Raw genomic sequence first — 10000 nt, forward strand, 5'->3', positions numbered from 1 at the left:
GCTATATCCATACCCAAGATCCTATTCCTGCCTGCCATGACCAGTGGCAAAGGTTGTATTACAGAAAATTGAATATTATGATTTTTTTTTTTTTATACCACATATAACAAAATGTTACTTATAGTCATTATTATTGCACTTAATTATAGACTACCAAAAGAGATGCTATAGAGTCTGTGCATAGAAAACCGTCAGTTATCATCTAGATGAAGCAAATCAAATGACAAATAGGTACATTAGAAAATGACCAAAAAATTAAAGAAAAATAATGCTGAAACAGGCAAAATAACATTGCAAAGGGGAGGCATAGAGTTTTGTCACTACAAGTGAGGCATTACACTGTTCAGTATACCAGGCAAGGTGCTTGCCAACATCTCTCTGAGGTATATCAGAATCTTCCTATAGAAGCAGCAGGGCCTGAAGCAACCTGGGTTTAGTGTTGCCAAATCCACAATTGATAGTGGCCTTGAGCTTCAAGTCAATGTGGAGCACTTTCATGGCAGAGATATTGGACTAATAATGGGCCTGTATACTGGAACAAATAATACAGTGAAGTGTGGTATCTAAAAGCTTTTAGATGCCAAATGTCGCTCGCAAACTACCAGTTGAGCTGGGCGCAAATAGGAAACTGCCAATGCGCGCCAACAATCCTGTTATTATGTTCACTTGTCAAACATTTTTACCCGGCGGCACTGGGTTAATAAAAGCATATCCTTAGTATTGTAGCAACCACGACCCGCAGCCTGCAGCTTGGCACAATTGCCCAGTTTGGGTCTTACCAGGTCCACATCCTTGTCCACACTCACTCACCAGCAGGAGCTTCTCACGACTCACTGACAAGTCCTGACTGGCTCACCTGGACACTTCTCGGCTCACACCCACACAATCACTCTCTTGAGAGATAGTGATCAGTTCAAGTAGTAGATGCAACCTCATCTATTACAGTACTGATTAATCATCAGTTTTGTTTCTACATTTTCATTATTTTTCTGTATATATATATATTTTTTTTCATATAAGTGTGACATTAGCAATTTTTAATGCTGTCCTGGAAAGTGAATCATATAATTTCATGCACATATTTAGAATAAAACTTTTTAAAATGATATTCACATATACTCCTTACTTAACAGAAAAGACTATGAGCACTTTGGGATGGGAGAACCTTATTTCCCCATGATTGACGAGATTGAAGAAAGCTTGAAGCAGCACGAACAAGTATGGGGTCTGTTTGATGAGTTCAATAGCAGCATGGAGGAGTTTTCAAAGGAGGAATGGATTGTGTTCCGGAGCAAGACTTACCGTTTCGAGGAGTTTTTGTCCAACTGGAGTAAGTATGTTAGGAAACTTTGATGAAGGTGTTCTTTTGTAAAGTTGATTTTTATATTTCAAGAAAAAAAAAGAAAATCTAGGTATTTGCTCTTAGTCATCTGCAATTAGTGTAGGAAAGAAACCATAGACATATTGTTTATCTAAAGAAGATTAGACACAAAAAAGTAATTCTGTACTCATGTACTCATTTTGTCACGTTTCAGATGACAAACTTCGTTCATCGGGTGAAACCACAGTTGTAACTGTTCGACTCATACATGAACTGGAAAAATACAGAGCAATGTTACCAGTATTGAAGTATGTCCGTGGAGAGGTGTTTTCTGAGAAGCACTGGATAGAGATGTATAGTATTCTTGGCATACCGACCAATGTCACCATCGATAAGCTCACTTTTGGACATTTCTTGAAGGTAGACTATTAGCTTTTTCCATGTTCATACATTAAATGTTGATGTGTAATTGTTAACTGAAGGATGTTTGAATTGCATATGCCAGCAACAATATAGAAAAATATAATGATTGATGTTCTATTGAAATGGAACAAATTTAAAGGCTTTAAGACAAATGTATCAGTATAATTTGACATCAGACATTATCATGTTCCTAAACCAAACCAAAAGTAATCACTTTATAAATTATATCCATATATATATATCACACATGCACTAAGTATAACTTCCTTTGGGAACAGGTCCGTGATGAGATGATAAACCAGAATGATGTACTAAAGGAGATGAATGCTAAAGCTGCAGGAGAGGTTGTGATCCGCCAAGCCCTTGGAGAGCTGGATGTGTGGGAGGTGGATGCACGGCTCACCCTTATCCCCCACTCAGACTCCCGCAACAACGAGATCATGCTTATCAAGGAATGGAAGGATGTCATCAACAAGGTTAGGTTCACAGGTTCTTGTTTCGAAAAGTTCATGTAGATGTTTTGATAAAGTCAGGTAGATGGCTTTGATTAACCTGTCCTGTGTGCCATTACTAAAAATAAGAGACTACAACATATAACAAATCATGGGTCAGAGCAGATGTCAGTGGAGCAAGACATGTATATACAGAGAGTCCATCTCTTTCTGACTCCTTGCAACATATCCGATCAATCTGGCCAAACCACATCTAGGTTTGTCTTTATAAGAGATAACTTGGGTTAGATTTTCCTCAGGGTATCGAGCCAGTTGACTTTATAGCCTGAGCTGGCATTCCCAGTTTGTGTAAGTAACAGATCCTACACTGGTTTCATGGTGTAACTGCTGGTTCTGTCAGCTGTACCCTATGTATAAGGGCCTTTTGCAAAAGGATCTAAGGATCAAGGTTTCACATCCTTGAGGCAAAATTAGTAGTAACAGGGTCTTGAGAGACACATAGATTGGTCCTTCGGCACAGTTACAGGCATGTCCAAATACTTTTATCTAATGAATTCACAGCACCTGTAGCCAGAAAAATTTGTGTATTGACTTCATGATTTGACAGCCCAGAGTGATGAACTACACTACCAAGGTATATAAAGCTATGTATGACTTTGATATCCTCACTGCAATTATATACTAACAGGAAAGGTTCTACCATGTCCCCTAAATCCTGAATCTTGGTTTTAGTCCATAAGAAGGCTAGACCTGAAAGCTCCTCCTCTTTGCCCAATGCATTGAGAGGTGTTACTAGGATTTCCAGGGAGTCAGATAGCAGTAGTAATTGATCTTGATACAAGGAGCAGATATTCCAAGCCTCCACCTTGTCAGCCCATCTGAATTTAAACCTTGGGCAGTTCTTTAAGTTGGAGGCCACCTCTGCCACCCTCACCAGTATTGCCCTAGATAAAGCCCATTATCCGTCTGTGTGGTTGATATAAAGCAAGAGGAGAAATGAGGAAATTAGTGTTTGCAGGTTTGTCTGATTAGGCAGCCCGTGCATAACTCAGAATTAATCAGTGTGTCTTCTTTGTTTTTTTGTTGGCACATGTAATGATGATACAAGAAGACAGAATGAGTAAAGATCCCTTGTGTTCACTGTCAGGTTGGTGACCATCAGAGCCTTCTGCAGTCTCTCAAAGACTCGCCCTACTTTGGGGGATTTGCAGATCGGGCTCGCATGTGGGAGCAGCGCCTAGCTGACCTGGATGAATATCTAACCAATTTGAATCAGATTCAGGTATGGTTTGCATACTCTTGTACAATTTTATTGATTTTTTATTAGTTTTGTGGTTTAGATGAAAATATTATATACTTTCACAGGAAATTTTTAAGAAAGTGTATGTGTGTGTGTGTGTGTGTGTGTGTGTGTGTGTGTGTGTGTGTGTGTGTGTGTGTGTGTGTGTGTGTGTCTGTGTGTGTGTGTGTGTGTGTGTGTGTGTGTGTGTGTGTGTGTGTGTGTGTGTGTGTGCGTGTGTGTGTGTGTGTGTGTGTGTGTGTGTGTGTGCGTGTGACATGAAAAATGATACAAAATGCACAATTTGTATTATATTTTATCTGTAAGTATATGTATATTTTTATTTGATAATGATTACAAACATAAATTTCCTTCTCAATCTGCAGAGAAAGTGGGTGTACTTAGAGCCCATCTTTGGAAGAGGTGCACTACCTAATGAACAAGGAAGATTTCGTAGAGTTGATGATGACTTCAAAGCAATTATGGCAGATGTTGCAAGGGACAATAAAGTGGTGTCACTCTGCAAAATCAATGGCATGCGAAACACTCTTACAACACTTCTTGACCAGCTGGCTAGGTAAGTTGATTGTAGGGGGAAAGGTAACAGGATAGAGTGGTTTGGTTTGTCTTATGAAATCTCTATGCAGTTGCATGTATGAGTTTCTTGGTGAAGGGGTAGGGATTGTGTAAATGCTATGATTTTAACAGAGAAGAATGCAACCCAGCTTATACTAATTTGTTTACTGCATTTTTTAGCCTTTACTCTTTTTAGCAGAAATTCTTTCATAAAGGAATTACAAGCTAACATCTATTATGAGCTAAGGTTTGCATGTTTGAAATGAAGGTAGACTGACAGTAGTAACATTCAGTATTCCAATAACACTCTCTTAATCTCAACATCCATTAACCCCCTAGATGCCAAAAGAGCCTTAATGAGTACCTGGAAGAAAAGAGATCAGCCTTCCCACGCTTCTACTTTATTGGTGATGATGATCTGCTGGAGATCTTGGGACAGGCCACGAACCCTGAAGTCATTCAGGTACAAGGGCATGAGTCTAGGGTTCTTCCAATAGTTCTTTTCTTTTTACAATTGTAATGTGTCTTTGTACATGACAGGGACTATTTTGGAATGTTTTATGCTTTTTTATATTTTTTTAGGGGAGCAGAAATATTACTTTTTATAGATAGAACGCATTATTTATATAAGATATTTGAACAATTGATATAGCAACATTTTTCCTTTTTTTTAGCTCTGTGTGATATTTGTTGGTTAATTATGAAAGTGGATAATTTTACCTTCAGTATTACAAACTATTTTTTCAGGCCCATTTGAAGAAACTATTTGCTGGAATCCACAATGTAAGATTTGATGAAGAGAACTCCCACATCATAGCCATGAGAAGCTTAGAAGGAGAAGATGTACCACTCAAAAGGCCTGTTCAAATATCTAATGAAGTTGAGGTAAATGGATTTAAAAAGGGGATGATGAGTACAGGATAGCTTTGCCTTTGGCAATTATTTGGTACTTGAAAAGCATCGTACCAAATGTGAAATTGCTAATTGTGAATAATTGGACAAATGAAAAGTTATCTTACTGGTGCTGGAGGCATTGGAGTTTCCACCCAATTTTGCTTGTCTGCCATTTAAGCCATAAACATTTGTATGTAATGAATACCAGATGTAAAACTGCAGTATTCCGTTTGTAGGACTGGTTATACCGTCTAAGTGAAGAGATGAAGATGACGCTCCGTCAGCTGCTGAGTGAATGCCTGGAAGAAGCACGCAGTGAAGCAGGGATGGACCCTCTCAGGTATCCTTCTCAGGTAGGATTATTATCTTGGCTTTGGTTTGTGTGTGCTGTATAATGCTTATATTTGTTGCTTATGTGGTTCTGTAAAATACTTAACATGGCTGATTTACAGGTTATGTTGTAAAATAACATATTGTATTTTAGAATAATGATTTTTGAAAATTATCTTCGACTTTGAATAGAGGAGAATGACTTCCACTTTGAATAGAGGAGAATGACTCAAGAAATTTGATTAAATTCTCATTTCACTATCTCCCATGTTAGATCCTGTGTTTAGCTGACGCCATCCTCTTTACCGAGCGCTGTGAAGAGTCAGTCAAGGAGGGCAGTCTAACAAGCTACCAGAAGGAACTTGAGGTCAGTGTTTAGGGAGAAAATTAGACCATCAATGAGGAAGTACTTAATGCCAGTTTGTCATCTTTTTATTTAGATTAAACAACTTGGTTGATGAATTATGTCCTATTGGGAAGGTCGCTATGAAATGATATGGTTAGACAATCTGGGGAAGTTTAATAAGACTGGGGAATGGTAATCCCAGTGACACTGAGAGAGAAGAAAGTGATGAGTATGAATGTTAATGTCAACTTGTTATGATAACATCTTTTGTAATACTTAAGATAATAATGATTATAGTATTACTGATAACACAAACAGTGACAGATACATAAGTTTTATTATACAGTTATGACTTGGATGTAACATGTGTGATAAAAATTTTGTTGCAGGCAAAACTGGAATCATACACAGGGGTCGACCTTAGCTCGGATGGCACCCCTGAGGGCAAGGCAGATAGCCTTGTCTTAGAACTGAAGTTGAAAGCATTGATTCTGGATACAATTCACAACATTGATGTTGTTCAGATCCTGTTGCAAGCCAACACCACGTCCTTGTCCGACTGGCCCTGGCAGAAACAGCTCCGGTGATTTAAACTGATTTGAATTTATTTGGGAATAGTTAAGAGTTGAAGAGGCAGTTTGGATGTGTCATGAGATGGAAGGAAAAAAGCAACTAACTTTGATGTGTGTGTGTGTGTGTGTGTGTGTGTGTGTGTGTGTGTGTGTGTGTGTGTGTGTGTGTGTGTGTGTGTGTTTGTGTGTGTGTGTGTGTGTGTGTGTTCGTGTATGTGTGTGTGAGTGTGTGTTCGTGTATGTGTGTATGAGTGTGTGTGTGTGTGTGTGTGTGTGTGTGTGTGTGTGATTGTGTGTGTGTGTGTGTATGTGTGTGTGTGTGTGTGTGTGTGTGTGTGTGTGTGTGTGTGTGTGTGTGTGTGTGCATCTGCTTTCTGTGTATGTGTGTGTGTATATATATATATTTATATGTATACAGCACTAATTTGAAATAACATAGTGTACATTTCCATATATAGCAAAAGGAAATCATATCTTAGTATTACATTACATGACAATAAATTGTTAAACCAGAATGTAATTTCCATTTTGCTATATCTTGCTTTAGATTCTATGTGGGTGATGGTGGTTCAGCTTTCATGCGGATGGTTGATGCCCAGTTTGATTATACATATGAGTACCAAGGCAATGCACCGAAGTTGGTCCATACTCCATTGACTGATAAATGCTACTTGACATTAACACAGGTAACTTTCTTTGATAGATGGTATTAGGATTAACTTAGCTAGGTTCAGTATTTACCTGTAAATATTTTCACATGATTAGCAATATGGTAAATATTGATATGTAATTAGTCGCATTATTGTCAATCTAGTATAAATGTTATATAAGCCTGACTGAGAGGTTTTGAAACTGACTGTGCATTGTTTAAGATATAATAATTTAAATGATACATCTTTAATAGTAACAAATAAATAAATACATATTTTTTTATGGGCTTAGTTTCAATTCAGGTGAGATATGGACACTTGCTAACATTTCAAACACCTTTTGCAGGGAATGCACATGGGACTAGGTGGTAATCCCTATGGTCCAGCTGGAACAGGCAAGACAGAGTCAGTGAAAGCACTTGGGAACCTGTTTGGGCGGCAGGTTCTCGTTTTCAACTGTGATGAGGGCATTGATGTGAAGAGCATGGGCCGTATATTTGTTGGTTTGGTGAAGTGCGGTGCTTGGGGCTGCTTTGATGAATTTAACAGATTGGAGGAGGCCGTGTTGTCAGCTGTTTCCATGCAGATCCAGACCATCCAGGCAGCTTTGAAGTCACAAGCATCCTCAACCATGTTGCTAGAGAAAGAGGTGATTCTCTTTTGTGTGTCGACCTGTTTGCTTATTATTATTGTTATTATTATTGTTGCCATCATTTTGATTTGAATACTTTTAATGAATTTGATTAGTTTTATTGTTTTTTTATTGTAATTTCTTATCATGATTTTCTAAATATCTTGAATTTGTGATTCATTTACAGGTTCCTGTTGATCCAAACTCAGGGATCTTTATCACACTTAACCCAGCTGGCAAGGGCTATGGTGGCCGACAAAAGCTACCAGACAATCTGAAGCAGTTGTTCCGGCCTGTTGCAATGTCCCGTCCTGACAACGAACTGATTGCTGAAGTCATCCTATTTTCTGAGGGTTTCAAGGAAGCCAAGAGCTTAGGACGTAAACTGGTGGCCATTTTCACATTGTCCAAAGAGCTCCTGACACCACAGCAGCACTATGATTGGGGTCTGCGAGCCTTGAAAACAGTACTGAAGGGCTCAGGAAATCTTCTGCAATCATACAGGTAAGTAAAGGCAATTGAAAGTGTATTTTTCTATAAAAATAATGAAATTCTAATATACAAAAGATGAAAGAGATATGGCTATAAGCATTTGAATTATTATAAAGGCAAAGAGACTGAACTCATAAACATCAAATAATGGGAAGCAAGAAAATTTTTGAAAGGAATCTGTCCAAAGGTCAATGACATGTTTTTTCTTGAAAGTCATTATTCTAATTTTAGAAATCCTTTGCCTTTACAGAAAATCCTTGTCAGATGAAGAAAAGGAATCAGGGATCAGCTTAACAGTTGAATCAGAACTTGTGGTTCAAGCGCTGAGGCTTAACACGCTGTCAAAGCTAACCTTCTCGGACAGTTCAAGGTAAAGTACACAATATTTCTGTTGATGTCATTAACCCATTCCCCCCCAAGTAATTTTGGCCATCTGGTGTAACTACATGCTTCTCACATTTTTTAGACTAACCTGGGTAGCTGGGCAAGTTCTGCATCATTGCTTGTTTTTGAGTCTTATTCATCATGATTATGAACCAGAAAAAAAGAGAGTATAAGTTTCCTACAGGATTTTCTTGAAATACTCTTTTCATAATAGGCCGTGAGTTAAAGAGACTGAAAGATACCTTGTATACCTTTGGCAAGACTCATGTCACCTAGATGAATGACTAGTTTATTCATAAAGTGGATGTCACATCACCTAAAGGAAACAAGTCAATACTAGGCAATTAATATTTTATAATGATTGTTGTAAGTTTAGTGTTCACAGGTGCATATATGTTGATTTGATTTTAACTGTGCATGGATTGTGTAAGTGATAAGGTGCACATAGAACTTTTGAAAATTATTTCCTGTCATGGGTTTGTAAAAATATGTTGAATATTTTCAGATTTGATGACTTGGTGAAAGACGTTTTCCCCGATGTGAAATTCAGGGGTGTAGGTTATGAAGACCTAGCCAGTATTCTCCAAGAAGTCTTTACTGAAATGGGTCTAATACCAAATGACAGGCAAATAAAGAAGGCACTAGAGCTGTATGAACAGCTTCAGCAGCGTATGGGGGTAGTGATTGTAGGTCCTTCAGGGTCAGGAAAAACGACATTATGGCAAACTCTGCGTCAGGCTCTACTCAGGATGGAACAACAGGTGAAGAAATATGTCATGAACCCCAAGGCCATGCCCAGACAGCAGCTTCTTGGACACATTGATCATGACACAAGAGAATGGTCAGATGGTGTCTTGACAGCTTCTGCACGCCAGGTGGTGAAGGAACCCACGGAAGTTACTTCGTGGATCATCTGTGATGGAGACATTGATCCTGAGTGGATTGAATCACTCAACTCTGTGTTGGATGACAATCGACTGCTAACTATGCCATCTGGTGAGAGAATTCAGTTTGGACCTAATGTAAATTTCCTCTTTGAAACCCATGATCTTTCGTCTGCATCACCGGCCACAATCTCTCGGATGGGCATGATATTCTTAAGTGATGAAGATACCAACATTCAGGCAGTCGTCAGTGCATGGCTTTCCTCACAGGAAGAAAGCACTAGGAAATACCTTGAACCTTATATTGAAGAACACTTTTTCAAGGCACTTGAGTGGGTGCTGCGTGCAGGAGAAGCCCAAGTGGAGACAACATTAGTTGGATGGGTCTTGAATGGCCTCTCCCATCTGCCTGGGGTAACAAGTAAAGTACACTTTGCCTTGGCTCTGGTAAGAGGTCTAGGTGGCAATCTTCCTGAAAGCATCAGAGCAGATTTTGCACGTGAGGTCTACTCATGGGTTGGTGAACATATTCCTGACCAACGAAAACCTTTGAATATTTATTATGATTCTGCTCGAGACCGCCTAGAATCTTACTCATCAGAATCCGTAGAAAATATTGCATCTGATACAGCAGAAATGCCCCTGATCTTGACATCAGATGCATTATGCTCTCTGGATTACTTCAGTCCTTGGCTTGAGATGGAGACACAACAACCATTCATCTTGGTTGGGCCTGAAGGATGTGGAAAAAGGTAATGTGTAAATG

General features: G+C 38.8%; 1 protein-coding gene across 2 annotated transcripts in view; it reads left to right on the forward strand.

Annotated features, from left to right (window-relative positions):
• The window catches only part of btv (dynein cytoplasmic heavy chain beethoven), a 54816-nt gene that overhangs the window by 14188 nt on the left and 30628 nt on the right, over positions 1–10000 (forward strand). For both annotated transcript variants that reach the window (XM_070142836.1, XM_070142837.1), the window contains exons 18-32: positions 1134–1330; positions 1536–1741; positions 2023–2220; positions 3344–3478; positions 3862–4052; positions 4391–4514; positions 4799–4936; positions 5182–5298; positions 5550–5642; positions 6011–6204; positions 6741–6879; positions 7190–7492; positions 7662–7978; positions 8217–8336; positions 8856–9986. In XM_070142836.1, the coding sequence (XP_069998937.1) occupies positions 1134–1330; positions 1536–1741; positions 2023–2220; positions 3344–3478; positions 3862–4052; positions 4391–4514; positions 4799–4936; positions 5182–5298; positions 5550–5642; positions 6011–6204; positions 6741–6879; positions 7190–7492; positions 7662–7978; positions 8217–8336; positions 8856–9986 (3603 nt within the window). The remainder of the gene's footprint in view (positions 1–1133; positions 1331–1535; positions 1742–2022; positions 2221–3343; positions 3479–3861; positions 4053–4390; positions 4515–4798; positions 4937–5181; positions 5299–5549; positions 5643–6010; positions 6205–6740; positions 6880–7189; positions 7493–7661; positions 7979–8216; positions 8337–8855; positions 9987–10000) is intronic.

This window comes from Penaeus vannamei, chromosome 30, assembly GCF_042767895.1.
Source record: "Penaeus vannamei isolate JL-2024 chromosome 30, ASM4276789v1, whole genome shotgun sequence".
Classification (NCBI taxonomy): Eukaryota; Metazoa; Arthropoda; class Malacostraca; order Decapoda; family Penaeidae; genus Penaeus; species Penaeus vannamei.